The sequence below is a fragment of the Tuber melanosporum genome (assembly GCF_000151645.1).
Source record: "Tuber melanosporum whole genome shotgun sequence assembly, scaffold_29, strain Mel28".
Taxonomy (NCBI): domain Eukaryota; kingdom Fungi; phylum Ascomycota; class Pezizomycetes; order Pezizales; family Tuberaceae; genus Tuber; species Tuber melanosporum.
The window spans coordinates 699,209-713,704 of record NW_003298963.1 but is presented as its reverse complement, the minus strand read 5'-3'; the positions used below and the strand labels follow the sequence as shown (position 1 = coordinate 713,704).

Below are 14,496 nucleotides of genomic sequence, written 5' to 3'. Positions count from 1 at the left end.
CCCGTCAACTCGCCGATATCACAATAGGACCCTACACAGGTTCGATCCCAAGGGCCTTGGCACTAACTCGTACCACCACCCAGCCACGAAGGAGACTCTACTCGTAAGATTTTCCGAATGCCAATAAATTCTCCTGTTGAGCCTCATTCTCTCTTCCATCCTCCACAAGAAACCATTTTCTCCACACGCAAACCTTCTCTCGGCAGCGCTCTCATCAGTACAATCACCACCAGCGCGCAGAATCTGAACATCGATTTTCCAAGGGATCTTGAATTCAGACGGTTACCCCGATGCCTGACCAACAGGCGCACCCTGCAGGTCAACCTGCAGTTTCACTGCCCACAGATCAACCTGAGCTCTACTCTCCTAGGTCATGTTTGTTTCCAAGGTCTAGCTCTAGGTTTAAAATACCAGGATTATTTCTGATTGATGCTTCTTACGATTCAGACCAGGAGATTTCAGGTGCAGACAATAATGAACTCGATGGCTCCGTTTCGGAGGCGATGCATACGAGATTAGCAGGGCCCACCAGAAACAACGAAACCGACACCAACGAAGCCGAATCTGTGAAATCCCACGACTCAATTGAATATTCACCTCGTCTTCCTGACCCTTTTCCTTCTACAATTCCCAGTGACACCGCAGTAAATCCCGCAGCACCCGGACCAGTCGCACCAGAAACGGATATCACTATGAAAGGCGCTGAGGATGAGGGGTCGGAGGGTCCACAGAGAAAAATTAAACAAGAGGAGGCATCCTCCGAGTTAGATCTTAACTATCCACCTCCCGCAGATGCAACGAGCCAAACGAAGGCACCGGCCGAGAGAGTGAAGAAGCCTATCGATCCAGATTTCCTTGAGGCAGCGCAAGAGAACAAGGGCAATCCAGATTCGGAGTGGCAATTCTCCTCAGACGACGAAGTCAGTGACGAGGAGGCATTATCAGAGGTATTATCGGCAGATGAAGAGGATAGCGATGAGGAAGGGTGCTACTCTCCTATGAATGCGGCAGAGATGGCCCAGCTATTAATGCGGGAGGATGGCGGTTATGAAAACTCCCCCTCCGTTTGCACCCCACACCGCACCAAAAATGAGCTTGCAGAGGATGAGGCAGAACCCGACAAGCCGAATATTTTACTTACGCAAGATATGGCAATCAAACCTGTCGGTTTTGTCAAATCGGTTGTGGGAAAGTTGGTCCTTATCGAGGCTTCTGATCCGGGACACCAACGGGTTTTGGGGGAAGGTTCTGTGCTGGCACTTGAAGATCGTACTATCTTGGGAGTTGTCGATGAAGTCCTTGGCCGTGTTGAAATGCCATTATACACTGTCCGATTCAAGAGTCCGGAAGAGATTGAGGAGCTTGGTGTAAATGTGGAGCGCAAGGTATTCAGCGTGGTACAGCACAGCGAATTTGTCTTCACACAGCCATTGAAAGCGATGAAGGGCAGCGATGCAAGCAATCTCTATGATGAGGAGGTTCCTATTACAGAGCAAGAGTTTTCAGATGATGAGGCAGAAGCAGAACATAAGAAATCCTTGAAGGAAGCACGGCAAGAGAAACGGGGTGACCGTGGCAGCGGCCGCGGTGACAGTGGTGGTGGTAGCACTCGCGGCAGATATGGCGGCGGCCGTGGTTGGGGGTCAAGAGAGCCGGTTCCGATCCACATAGATGAGCCATACATTCCTCTAGCTCGTCCAGCAAATCTACAAGAAATGTACATGTCGCCACCCCCCCCTCCTCCCAGTACCCGCGGGGGACAGAGAGGCAGCAACCGCAAGAGAGGCGACAAGGGCAGGAGTAGAGGCAGTCACCGCAGTAAGGATTCTTTTGCTGGAAGAGGCGGTCGCAGAGGTAGTCACTCCCAAAGCGACTATGACAGACCCCAGTCATCCTCCCCGGTCCCCACATTTGGCCCCCAACCGAACCAACCATCTCCAAATTTCCAACAACCCTATCCCTACACTTTCCCACCCCGGTGGCCAGCCCCGGAGCAGCAAGCTGAGTTCATCCGGCTCATGCAAGGGCAGACTAGCCAATGGCCCAGCACCCACCAGTTCCCAATGGGCCCGCCATTCTCGTTAGCCCCACACCCGCAACACCAGCAATTCCAGCAGCAGCAAGCGGTATATCAAACTCAGCAGCAGCAGGGATCACACTTCGCCGGTCAATCAAACCCCCAACAACAGCAATTCCGTAATCTCCCAACGGGGGCATACATTAATCCGGCCTTCTGGGGCAGACAAGGCCAAGCTCCCCAGGCCCAGGCCTCCCAAGCTCACACTAACTCCAACCCCCCAGCACCCACCCAGCAAATTCCCGGCTCGGCACATGAAACCGCCACCACGAGGACCGTTAGGGAGTCGCTTGAGATCTTGAAAAACTTGTCCAAGTGAAAGCCTTCAAGCTCATGTCCCCCCTTTCTATTGGCCGCACTGTTTTTATACTTTATTTTCTTCTGATTTAAGGTTTGCTTTTACTGGTTTTTTCCCCACACTTTCATCTATCGATCATCGATAGTTACATGTCTCTCGAGTCTTTATAGCTAAGTATGGATGGATAAAAAGCTTTTACAGTACGATAGATGCATAACCAATAGGCCAACCTCTATGAACTTATCATGCGTGTTCAAGGTTATTGTGAGCGATGTAAAGCGGGACGCTCGTGGGTATGAGTTGGCATGATTAGCTCAAAAAGCCTTAATTGGTGGTCATCCCTTAAGGTACGACACGTGACTGTTATATTTATCGGCGGCGCTCGTATATATATATATATCTAGCTAAAATATCAAGAAATGACCAGGACTATGCCCAAAAGAACACACCAGACCATGCTATGAGTCGAATAAATGTAACCACATCGTAAGCCATCCATGATTCGTAAATATCCTAAACCACAAATTCCCCAATTCCCAAATTTTTGACCCATGCCGCGTACCACACTAAAGCCCATGAGATTTCATCAAAAATCACTCGTTTTTAAAAAATGACAACCTAGAACCCCCCCTCCCTGGTGCCTATACAGCAGCTATACACCGTTCCAGCCTACGACACATATCCCAAACCTAATCCTAACCTCCATCCCCTCGACAGCACTATCTCCCACTTCCTCGAAACCAAGCCCTAATCCTAAATGCCAAGCCGGGGTTAAGTAAGACTCACACGCGAGAAACTGGGCGGCTCGTAGACCAAACTGCCAGCGGCGCTTACGCACGACATCCGAACCTGGTGCCTTCGCTGCAGGGATCTTGACTTGAAAACCGGTAAATTACGAGTAGACTACGAAACCGATTCCCGGCAAGGCAGGAAGGAAGGAAGGAAGGAAGGAAGGAATGTCTTGGCAGATATGATGTAAGCGCCAATATATGTCATGAGGTATCACTCGGTATTGGACTTTTTGGGGGTGAGCGGGTTGAGGGAAGGCGAGGGGGTTTGAACTTAAGGAGTATGATATTGGCGATGCCCCTAGGTGTGTGTGGAGTTCGGTAGGGTTTGCGTCGGTTTGGGGTAGTGTGGCATATGATACTAGGGTAGTGTGGGGAGAGATGATGGTTGTATTGTGTCGGTGTTATGGGGGTTGAGTGTTAGTGGATGGTATCATAATATTGCTAGTTTTTTTTACTTTCTCGTTTCTCCTTTTCGTTTCTCTTTTGTGCATAGTTGAATGGGATTGTTATATTTGGAGGTTCGAGTTCGTGATTGGGTTGTGGGGCGTCTGCGAGTACGGTATGATAACTGCATTGGGGGGATTTGAGGTGGGATTCACGGATATGTTGTTGGGGATCTCTATCGGAGAAATGTAGTCTATTTCGCTATGAAACTATTTGAATACGGTACTACCGTACTCTCGAAATATGTGATTCGGTGGATTGAATTACGGATAAGGTTCCTGTTATACGAGGGAACGAGGGAAGTATCGCGCTGCCAGACCCGGGCCATAGCCAACCGATGCCATGGTGCTAGGCATATTGAAGTCTGTAACATCATGACGAGACGATTGCCATAAACAGTAAGGACGCGTTTAGCACAAGTTTCAACATCAAAACAACACGTCTCTCCTCTCACTTCACAATGGTAAAACGATAATACTAATAAGAATTTGACTGAGGAATGGGATATTTCAATTCCCCGATTATTCAACCTCAACCACTCGTTTCATCATAGCACTAGGACTACCATATAGTACAACCTCAGAGCCACTCCTCCTCCTCGAGACCGGAGAGGGAGGAGAAAACTGAATTGGTAACGAACAAGACACAAAAAGGAACCGTTTGAAAGCCCGCCCTAAAAAATATAGAAAGAACCCCTTTAAAAAGAAAACGACAAACACCATTGGTTTAAGATAGAAAAATTCAGAAAAGCCACAACTACAGGAGTATCTCCACCTTGGAGAGACAACCTTTAACCACCGAAACCGTAGAGAGTGCGTCCTTGACGCTTGAGGGCATAGACGACATCGAGTGAGGTGACGGTCTTGCGCTTAGCGTGTTCGGTGTAGGTAACGGCATCGCGAATAACGCCTTCGAGGAAGGTCTTAAGGACACCGCGGGTTTCTTCGTAGATCACTGTTTGATAGATGTGTTAATGATTGCGTCCGAGATAAGTTGTAGTTATGAAGGGAACATACTAGCAGAGATACGCTTAACACCACCACGACGTGCGAGACGACGAATAGCGGGCTTGGTGATACCCTGAATGTTGTCACGAAGAATCTTCCTGTGACGCTTGGCACCACCCTTTCCAAGTCCCTTACCACCTTTTCCGCGTCCAGTCATGATGAAGTTTGGTAATTTGAGAAAAAGAAGTGTTTTTTTTGATTGGTAGTGGTGTTGGGGGCTGAAGAGGAAAGTGTTTGTTCGTTTTGTGGATGGAGAAGGGAGAAAGAGAAAGAGATGCAAAGAGGGGGGGAAGAGAGGCGGTATTTGAAGAAAGTGCGGCGGTCGATCGGTAGGCTCTGCATCAACCCGTATCGCCCGCCCTTGCGAAATCTGGGACTTTTCTTTTTTCTTTTCTTTTGCCATTCGTGCCTGGGGAGGGGCGCGTGCGACAGCGTTCCTGTTTGGTTGCCACTGGGCTGGGAAAACCCTGACCCTGAATCACTGCAGTTCTGTTTTCCCCATTCCTGAAATCCATGAATTGCTTGGCGGTGCAACCAGGCTACGGTAGTATGACAGAGTTGACCACATCTCCTCGTACTCGAGTACGGTAGAGTACAAAACTCAAACACGTAGGTTCACGCTAGTAAGGGGGAATTATTATGGAGGCTGGAATACTGGTACTTTAGATGAGGGAGGAAGGGAGTCATTCAGAGATGGTCGGAAGAATTTTTTTTCACAATAGCCTTATTTCTTTCCCTTTCCTTTCCGTTGAAGGCACGTAGGCAAGGGGAAAATACTGGGCGATGCTAAAAACTTTTGGATGGTATTCTGGCGCCTACGGTCGGGAAAAGAGTCATTCTTGGAGGACTTTTTTGGGGGATAAGGCAACAAAGAATGTTATTGAAGCTTCATAGAGATACATACTGTGGTCATACTGTAGCTTTCGTATCTCTGCGGGTACCGTACCGGTAGTCTACCATATAATTTGATACGACAGTTTACTCGTACAAGCATCCTACAGTACCATACCGGTACAGTACTCGAGTACCGGTATTCGAATATTAAAAAAAGTAAGGCCCAAGTTCGCATACGGTTACTGTACCTTATCATAATTACAAGTATTTCCGTGGCTTGACCGAAGAAGGTTTCTGGATCCCCGTCTCTGGTTCATTCCGGGGGGAAGGCGGAGGAATTATGGGTGAGATTTGTAGGGAGGATGGGTGGTTATTGGCTCATAGAATTAGTTGAAAGAGAAAAACATCTCAAAATGGCATTATTAAATTGGGTGTGTGTGTGTCTGGGCTATGCATGGATGGGTTGCAGCAGGCCATCGGTTGCAGGGTTGTAAGCAGGGGCCGTCGTTGGGTGGGGCGCTAGCGCGATCCCATGTTGCTACGAGTCTTTCGCGTTGCAATTTTCCCATACAAATTTTGTGCGAGAAAAACAGCTGGAAAGCAGACGCTTTTTTTTCAAGTTCCGCCCTCGGTTGCAACGGTGCTTCTTCGCAACCCTTTTCCTCTCTTCCTACCCAGCCCCGTCCGTTTTTCCTTACCTAACCCTACCATCACTGTGTGATCTCTTTTCGCCGCTGGGAGTATATAAGGCTGCTGTCTCCCTCCTCTTCGCTTCCTTCCCTCCTTCTCCTCAACAACCAACTCACTTCTAACTCCACACATCCACTCTAACTTACACCTCTACACACAACGACAACAAACTTCAATAACAATGGCTCGCACTAAACAGGTAAAATAATCCTTCCTCTAATCATGTTCTTTTTATCCTTTTATCCTTCCTGTGATTGCTTCGCGCAGCTTCCACTCGCTCGCTTAAATTTTAAGGTTGAATGTCACTAACGTTTTTTTCTTTTTCCCACCTAGACCGCTCGCAAGTCCACTGGAGGAAAGGCTCCTCGCAAGCAATTCTCCCATAAGGTTGCTCGCAAGTCTGCCCCCTCTACTGGTAAGCTTCCATCTTTTCCTCGTTTTGCTTTTTTTCTATCGATCGAGATCTAATTCGTTCATGCAGGTGGTGTCAAGAAGCCTCATAGGTATAAGCCTGGTACCGTCGCTCTTCGTGAGATTCGTCGCTACCAGAAGTCCACCGAGCTTTTGATTCGCAAGCTTCCCTTCCAGAGGTTGGTTCGTGAGATCGCCCAGGACTTCAAGTCCGATCTTCGTTTCCAGTCCTCTGCCATCGGTGCTCTTCAGGAGTCCGTCGAGGCTTACTTGGTCTCCCTCTTCGAGGACACCAACCTTTGTGGTATGTAACTATATTCATTTGTATGACTCAGCAGTTTACTAATATTATCGCTAGCTATTCATGCCAAGCGTGTTACCATTCAGTCCAAGGACATCCAGCTTGCTCGCCGTCTCCGTGGCGAGCGCTCTTAAACTTTCCCTTACCTCGTCTACAATAATGCTTCGTCTCAATAATTTGTTTCATCTTTAATTCTCTTGGTTTTCGATGGAACTAGTCTGCGAGATGGGGTTTTCTTTTCAATGATATCTGGTTTGGGGCTGGTTTGGTGTCACTTTTAAATGAAAATGAAATGGTTTGATAGTCACTGGTTTTTTCTTTCTCATGGGATCTGGGTTCTTTTTCTTTCTTTCCTTGTCAACTTTACGGTGGTCGTGTAACATAGTTATATCAGCGTTTTCAAGGCATCCTATCGGAGGGTTCTGTCTTTTTAGTTCTTTTTCTGTGATGACAGATGACTACTGTTTTGTACCTTCCGTGATCGGGTTTCTAAAAAGCCTGATGGAAAATAAAGGCACATCTTAATGCGATGGAAACTAGTAGACTGATATCTTATAGGATTACACTATTGACATATTTTTCGCTATCAGCTACGTCTGATTTTTTGCTTGAATGGTGATTTTTAACTTTTGTTGAAGGAGGGTTGTGTCAGCTATGCAGTGCTTCTACTCCTACAGTGTGGAGAGAGCCATCGCGACCGTTGTCCTTACCGCGTGATCTTCGCATTATCGAATGATTGAAGTCCGATGAAACATTTGAAACGTCCAGTGATATGATTAGAGAGGTCAGTTTTATATTATTTCTATTTGACTTGTCGTAAGCGATGTCGATGTCGATGTCGACCAGTTGAAAAGGAGAGAGATTGTTATGGTCCAACGATCAACGGAATAAATATACCACTGACGACACCGACCTTGCGGTTCCCACCAACGAGAGTTACGGAGGCAGAAACCCGACCAACCCGTGATGACGATCGAGTTGCGACATATAAGGAGCGGGGAAAGGGGGGAAACCATCGTCTACTCGGGCGGTGTGTATAGACTATTCTTCTTATCACCTCTGGTACGGACAGAGCTTGGGGTGGAGAAGATTGCGCTCGCTGTATTGTGTATGTATTGTGGTAGATGAATTTTTTAACTGGATGAGATGCGGTTTATCTGCAAACTTGTTGGCCAACAGACGGACCACATTCTGAGGTGTTTTTCCGAGTATCGGGATCTGGACTGCTCGAATACCACTTCAAGCTATCGAGTGGAGCCACAGTTTCCCTCTGATGGAGGAGGCTCTCAGCCTGAGATTTTCACTGCCCTGCATTAGTGCCGAAGAGAACTTTTCTCCGTCGGGTGCCACGTTAGGCGCAGGCGCAGATGTCGCAAGTCTTGGGTGGGAACTGCGGTAAGCTGGTTGGGTAACTTTGGTCACGAAACGCCGAGTTCGGAATTTCTTTGGTCGGTTCCACCATTCATTCTTCTTTCCTCCTCCTCCCCTTGCTACTGTACCGGTATTGCCCTTTCTTTATTTCCCCACCTGCCGCAGTCCCCCTTCCCCATGATCCTTTACTCCTATTGTACTTCTACCAACCACCGTTATCATAGCTTCAAGTTTGCCTTAATAACTTTCCTATTCAAGCTCAAGACCATCCTTGACCAGCTGTCACTCCTCCCCCCCAATGCTCTGAAGGGCACGGCTCGATAGTATTTATACCCTCGTTACCTCTCCTCTACGGCTCTCGATTTCTACCTGCCGTCCGTTCACCAGCTACTCTATAACTCCCCTACAAAACATCGAACATTCATTCATTTTATTTCGTTTCCTTCTGATACCAGTGTACAATCGAGCCAACAGTCCTGACTCATAGTCCATCGAGATGTCGACCATCTTGTTCAACGCCGCTTCCCGCTCAATCTTCAGGCGTCTGGCTACGGCTCCTCGTAAGCTTCCAGTTCCACCAGGTGGTATTCGTTTCCCCCGCGCAGGACGCCCAATTACCACTACACCTACACCGGCTCACAACCACACGAGTCTTATCCCCGGTCCAGCTTCCATCAACGGTTTAGCTGCTATCCCCTACTACTCGCAGTATGGATTTAGCCCCATCATTCGTGCCTTCAGGTCCTATGGGAACGCGCAGAGGAAGAGGCCGTATATCACGCAGCTGCTGACTTCAGTCGCGATATACGCCTTGGGGGACTTGAATGCTCAGCTACTGTTCGGTGGCGATGAGAAGTACGATCCTTTGAGGACCGGAAGGATGGTAATGATTGGATCGGTGTTTTCGATTCCTAGTTACCTTTGGTACAACCTCCCTTATTCTAGCTCTAGCTAGTTAGCTCGTCTGGATAGGGTAGAACGCTAATTAAGCATCGCGCAGGTTCACCAAACTTGGCCAATCCTTCAACTTCCGTTCCAAGGTCCTCGCAATCTCAACACGCGTACTCGTCAACCAAATATTCTTCACACCACTGTTCCTTTCTGCATTTTTCACCCTGCAAAACACATTCCAAGCCGGCCGCTTCGTGTCCCCCAAGGAAACGGTCGAAAGGCTCAGGAAGACGATTCCAGCAGCTTACGGCAATAGTTGCAAACTGTGGCCTGCCGTAACAGCAGTCAACTTCTGGATCGTCCCGTTTGAATACAGGGCTTTATTCGGAGGTTTGTTTCAATAATTACCCTTTCACTTTGTGCTTTGGTGCTAATGGTTGTGAAATAGGTGTCGTTGCCGTCGGCTGGAACGGATACCTCTCATACCTCAACCAGGCAGCTCAGACAACTGTCATTCCAGCAACTCAGCCGGTGGAAATCCCTGTTGCTCCAAAAGCCCGGACGACCATGCAGAAGCCTATGGCTTCATTTAAGCCTGTCATGGCCTTGGTATGACCAACGAGAGCTGGTCTTTTCTTTCTTCTTATTTTATTGTTGTTTGAAGGGAATAGTGGAGGATACCCACACTTGACTAAATATATTTCCTTTGTCTGGGTCGGTTGGGCGGCTTTTGTGTTTAGAGGTGTTTTTTTTAGCCATTTATTTTCAACATTTTTTTCTAATTTTCTTCTTTCCTTTCGTCCTCGGGGGCTTTTCACTGCGTTTTTTTCTTGGGATTATCTGGCTTTGGATAATCCTTATTGGTGCATGGTTGGTTGGTAGAGGTGGCATCTTACATACAGGCGGGATACATACATACAGGAAAGCATCGTACGGGTATCGTACAGGTAGAAGGAAAGAGATAAAGCTACAAGCTAGATTCCATTGACACTGAAGGCACCTTTTGGTTAGTCGAATAATGTAATTAGTCTAGTTTGTTTTCCTGTTAATTCGCTCTTGTGTTTTTTTTGGCTGATTGGTTGGGTGGTAGATAATTGGGTTAGATGGGTGCTTACTTTTTGTTCTGGTCCGTTATTGTGCAACTGTGAGGTTACGTGTTGTACAAGTATAAGTGGGGGGGGGGGTTGGAACAGGGTAATGATCTGCCTTGTTTTAGACTAGTCTGCTGTAGCATAACGAACAACTGATAACTATTCGCCCTTCCCTTTTGAACTCGATCCCTCTAGCCCTTCAAGTAGCTCGACATTGCCAGTGGGTGTCCATCCGGACCCTCTGGCAACTCGACAAATTTTTTCACAACCTTCCTATCACGATAACGGGGTCAAAGGAGGCATACCGGTACACTCACATTTTTCAAGTTTAAGTTGAACCTTTCCGGCCTGCCATACATTATGTAGTTGGTGCTTTTTCATACGGTTCAACTTACAGCGAATGATATAGGAGGTAATATGATATGATAATGCTTCTATTAATTTTTCCCACCGCCCCGCTCTCTACTGCCACTGCTCAAAATTCATTTACCAATGGCTGTACGATACCTGGGCGACATGTTACCCGCTACCGCATCACGAACAAAAAAGCAAAAAGACTCGATACTTGCCGTTCGTTATTACATACCGGGGCGCCACTGTACCATACGGTGGTGCACAGGCGAGGCGGACCCGGCGCGAATACTGTAGTAATGATAGAACGACGAAGGGAAGTTAATGTAGAAAGGAAGGAAGGAAGGAAGAAGCTCGAGGGAGGTCAACCAGAACTATGATACCGCAGTCTGCCGCCAACCCTAATTTTACCAACGAAGCATCGCGAGTTAGTTGAAGTTAATCCATGCTTGAAAAACTGTCCTTGGTATTACCGTCTCCGAGCCGACTGACAAATCTGTACTCGGACAGTAAATTACTTCAAGTGGTTAAATTAAATAATTAGCCGTTTCGAAGAGCTATAATAACCAATTCTTGTGCTCACTCTGAGGCACCCGGTGCCCCCATAATTTACCGGGCACGGGGTTGGATGAGGTTTATAGTATTCGACGTCACTGGGGTTTTGGCATAACCGGTACAGTAATTATTGTTTCAAGTTGTGAGTGGTGGTGGTTGGGGCTCGGTTTGGTTGGATCGATCTATCTATCGATCTATCGAGTGACCGGTTAGGGGTGAACAAGTTGTAACCTGGTGGGCATTATTATTGGCCCAGTGGTACAAGTTATAACAATAACAACTGCACAACCGGCTATTGCATAGCACTTTCCTGGAATCGGGAAGAAAGAAGTGAAATATGCTCGGCGGGTTCGGGTTCGAGCTATCATACTGTACTGTACTTGTACATACCCATAATATGATCCCTACCTATGGTATTTACCCCATATAAAGATTATCGGGGAACGGTTTACGGTACGGTACCGAAATACCCTGATAACATCTTTTCCTTCCTTCCTTCCTTCCTTCCTCCGGTCCATTCATGATTCAATCCATCTTCGTCAGCCCTGTGATCTCAGGCTTCTGAGTCAAAGGGGCTTAATAAGAAGGGTTAGTATTTTCCTGACACGGTATAGCCTGAGTCATTTGGCCGTGTTAGATCCCATTAACTGGCTTTCGCAGTTCCGTTAACTTGCCAAGCTAAACCTATCTGGACTGATGTCGCGATTTACAGGGATACCGGTATTGGTCAAAGGACTGAGATGGTGGATTACAAAAGTTTTTAGGCTGCAATTATCGTAATGAGAGGAACATGGGTTGTTGGGACTCTGTATATATATTTGCCCTGTAAGTACGAAGTTACTGATAAGGCTTTTGTTTATTACCATATAGTGCTTGTGTTCGGCGACTCGGAGTGTGGTGCAGATCATAAAGCTTAAGTTGGCTTCAACTCCTAGGGAAAAAAATATGGTAATACAAATTTGTATTATTCTACCGTCCAGTCTACTTTTTTCTTCGTGCACCGTCTTCTACAGGAACGGAAATCACAACTTTTTGACCCACGCCCTTTTTCCGTGCATGCTCCACCCCTAATTCCACCAAAAGCTCACGCTAAAGCTTGTATCCAACGAGCGGACATAATGCCACCACCCAACCTACCAGTTCATCCATAATTAGTCCCTATGCACTTACCCGAGCAAAGAATAAAAGGAGAACCCACCGGAATGAACAATCCCTCACCAGCCTTTAACACACATTCCAAATACCTCGCTTCCTGAAACCTCTCCCACTCCTCCACCTCCACTCCACCGCCCTCAGCGTCCATATCCACCCTACTAGTATTCGACATATCCACTCCGCCCCCCTCGACACCCCTGGGGAACAGCCTCTCACTCTCGGAGGGCGGGTAGAGCCTTACGTACTTCCGTCCGAGAACTTGGCATAGAATGTTGGCGTAGGGGTCCGTATGCAACGGCGAGACCGTCCCCGCGGGGCCGAACCAAGCATTGACGATTGGGACTTCAAGCGGATGCGTACGTGCACCAGGAGGTGCAGGTGGTGGCGTGCTATAGCAATAATCCGGCGTTAAAATATCCTCCCTTAATGAAGGGATTTGGGAGAATAGGCTGTGCTGGGCTAGATACCCCGGATACGACGAGCTGTCGGCCTCCGGGGAGAGGATGTAGGTCTTTAAGAAGTCGCGGAATGGCATGATCTTCTGCGACCAGTTCTCCATGGTGTAGGACTTGCCCAGTTCGATGGGCACGAGGCGGGTACCGAAGTGGGTTTTTGAGAGGAGGTAGGAGGGCGAGGACCAAGGGTTTGTGGTCACTGCTGGCCAGGCTGTTAATAGGTTTTGGATCTGCAGTGGGGTATTTGCCGTGTCGAGGTGGTTCTGGAAGAAGCCGAGGGATGGGGGGGTTGGTCGGATCGGGATCTGGTGGGTGATTTCTGGTGATGGAGTGGAAGCAGCGCGGAATTCTTGGGGGAGGACGGAGGGGGGTGGGGTGGTTAGTCTCCTTCGCTTTCTCCTTGATGATTCCCCACCCCCCTCCTCGCCCCCCTCCTCGCCCCCTCTATCTACATTTGCTTCCGCCTTCTCTCCCTTCCCTTTCCCCTTCCCCCCAATGCCGCTCATCTCAACCCCCTCCATCATCTCCCCTCCATGCACCGCCAGGAAAGTCCCAACATACCCTTCCAACTCCGCCAATATCTTCTCAACAACCTCCCGCCGCCCATTCCCGGGTGCCCCCGCCATAATCAAGGCCATATCTAGCGTTCTGACAATATCCTCATCTGCACGCCTAACACCCTCCACATCCCTGATGGAAAACAGCTTCTGTATCAGATACACCCCTTTCAGGATGCTCACGTCCGTGTACAGCCTTAACCAGCACAGCGGAACCTCGCGATAGGGGAACGCATGCAACTTGCTCGTTGCGAGGCGGAGGACGTCAGTACAGCGGGCGACGGTTGATTGGAGGAGGTGCGGGGTCGTAGTTAGTGTCTTTAGGAGCTGGAGAGTTGGGGCGCCGCAGGGGTAGAGATCTCCTAGTTTTTAAGTTAGCAGGGGAATAAGGGTTTAAGGCGGAGTTGTGGGGGAGTTATGGGGGAGTGTGAATGGGGGAGGAGGAGGGGGGGGGTAATTGTAAAAGCACAATGGGTGAAGTGCAGCAGCGTACCTGAAGAGGACAATTCAGACGACACAAGGCTCGTAGCAAGCAAGCAAGTGTTCCTCAAAGACGTGTTCATCGTATTGTAAATGTGATGTGTATTTTCAATACGGGTACGGGACGGGGTAGTGAAAGTGAGAGTCGATAATATCAAATCATCCCAGGTATGATATTGATATTATGTTACTAGCTCTATAATATGATATATCCCTACAGCGGCGTATAGTTTCCCCGGCACTGAAAACCGCAAGCCTTATGATGCCTTCCTCTTCTGCCTTTTATGATACCTCCCCACGAAAAGGCGCCTCTACTGTATGGTATGATACCTCCAAACACGATTCGTTAAAACGAAGGAGTAAGAGGAAAAAGGAAAAAAAAGAAAGAAAAGGAAAAAAAAAAAAAAAACTTACAGACGAAGGCAAGATAAGGTAAGGTGAGATGGTTCAGGAATGTAATTCGAGAAAGTAAGTGCGAGTAGGCCTTGCCCACCGAGAAACCCCAGCGTTAGCCTTTATATACACCGAATCCTGCACAACCCCGGGACATGCCGATTGTACCACCGCAACCACCACAGCTCTCCCTCCACCCATCCATCCAGTCACTACCGGTCCTCGTACTCGTACGAGTGGAATAAGCCTACACCGCTATCGCACAGGAGCAGTACAAGAACTACAAACCCATCAGTACTCCCGGTACCACAAGCACCAGGTTCATAGCCTCAATTCCACCAATT

At 48.1% G+C, this 14,496-nt stretch overlaps 6 protein-coding genes; 4 read left to right on the top strand and 2 right to left on the bottom strand.

The window, feature by feature from the left end:
• Positions 1 to 163: 163 nt before the first annotated feature.
• Positions 164 to 2,819, top strand: GSTUM_00006688001 (uncharacterized protein). XM_002838865.2 has 3 exons: positions 164 to 375; positions 448 to 2,468; positions 2,568 to 2,819. Exon 2 carries the CDS (start codon positions 504 to 506, stop codon positions 2,394 to 2,396), a length of 1,893 nt encoding a protein of 630 aa, XP_002838911.1. The 5' UTR covers positions 164 to 375; positions 448 to 503; the 3' UTR covers positions 2,397 to 2,468; positions 2,568 to 2,819.
• A 1,363-nt stretch (positions 2,820 to 4,182) lies between these two features.
• GSTUM_00006686001 (uncharacterized protein) lies at positions 4,183 to 4,915 on the bottom strand. XM_002838864.2 has 2 exons: positions 4,627 to 4,915; positions 4,183 to 4,564 (listed from the first exon to the last, which is right to left on the bottom strand). Exons 1-2 carry the CDS (start codon positions 4,772 to 4,774, stop codon positions 4,401 to 4,403), a joined length of 312 nt encoding a protein of 103 aa, XP_002838910.1. The 5' UTR covers positions 4,775 to 4,915; the 3' UTR covers positions 4,183 to 4,400.
• Positions 4,916 to 6,245: 1,330 nt separating this feature from the next.
• Positions 6,246 to 7,164, top strand: GSTUM_00006685001 (uncharacterized protein). XM_002838863.2 has 4 exons: positions 6,246 to 6,340; positions 6,475 to 6,556; positions 6,623 to 6,856; positions 6,911 to 7,164. The coding sequence occupies exons 1-4, from the start codon at positions 6,323 to 6,325 to the stop codon at positions 6,985 to 6,987; spliced, it is 411 nt and encodes a 136-aa protein (XP_002838909.1). The 5' UTR covers positions 6,246 to 6,322; the 3' UTR covers positions 6,988 to 7,164.
• A 13-nt stretch (positions 7,165 to 7,177) lies between these two features.
• On the top strand, positions 7,178 to 7,389 carry GSTUM_00006684001 (uncharacterized protein; the record flags this gene model as incomplete). XM_002838862.2 has 1 exon in its annotated part: positions 7,178 to 7,389. The coding sequence occupies one exon, from the start codon at positions 7,178 to 7,180 to the stop codon at positions 7,376 to 7,378; it is 201 nt and encodes a 66-aa protein (XP_002838908.1). The 3' UTR covers positions 7,379 to 7,389.
• Positions 7,390 to 8,720: 1,331 nt separating this feature from the next.
• Positions 8,721 to 10,092, top strand: GSTUM_00006683001 (uncharacterized protein; the record flags this gene model as incomplete). XM_002838861.2 has 3 exons in its annotated part: positions 8,721 to 9,148; positions 9,225 to 9,505; positions 9,564 to 10,092. The coding sequence occupies 3 exons, from the start codon at positions 8,721 to 8,723 to the stop codon at positions 9,728 to 9,730; spliced, it is 876 nt and encodes a 291-aa protein (XP_002838907.1). The 3' UTR covers positions 9,731 to 10,092.
• A 1,974-nt stretch (positions 10,093 to 12,066) lies between these two features.
• GSTUM_00006682001 (uncharacterized protein) lies at positions 12,067 to 13,360 on the bottom strand (the record flags this gene model as incomplete). XM_002838860.2 has 3 exons in its annotated part: positions 12,067 to 12,245; positions 12,311 to 13,114; positions 13,235 to 13,360. 3 exons carry the CDS (start codon positions 13,358 to 13,360, stop codon positions 12,180 to 12,182), a joined length of 996 nt encoding a protein of 331 aa, XP_002838906.1. The 3' UTR covers positions 12,067 to 12,179.
• Positions 13,361 to 14,496: the final 1,136 nt, after the last annotated feature.

Coding starts and splice junctions, on each gene's coding strand:
- GSTUM_00006688001 (XM_002838865.2), top strand. CDS start 504: ATGCATACGAGATTAGCAGGGCCCACCAGAAACAACGAAACCGACACC.
- GSTUM_00006686001 (XM_002838864.2), bottom strand. CDS start 4,774: ATGACTGGACGCGGAAAAGGTGGTAAGGGACTTGGAAAGGGTGGTGCC. Junction 4,565..4,626: donor TGTTAAGCGTATCTCTGCTA/GTATGTTCCCTT, acceptor TCTATCAAACAG/TGATCTACGAAGAAACCCGC.
- GSTUM_00006685001 (XM_002838863.2), top strand. Junction 6,557..6,622: donor CAAGTCTGCCCCCTCTACTG/GTAAGCTTCCAT, acceptor TCGTTCATGCAG/GTGGTGTCAAGAAGCCTCAT. Junction 6,857..6,910: donor CGAGGACACCAACCTTTGTG/GTATGTAACTAT, acceptor TATTATCGCTAG/CTATTCATGCCAAGCGTGTT.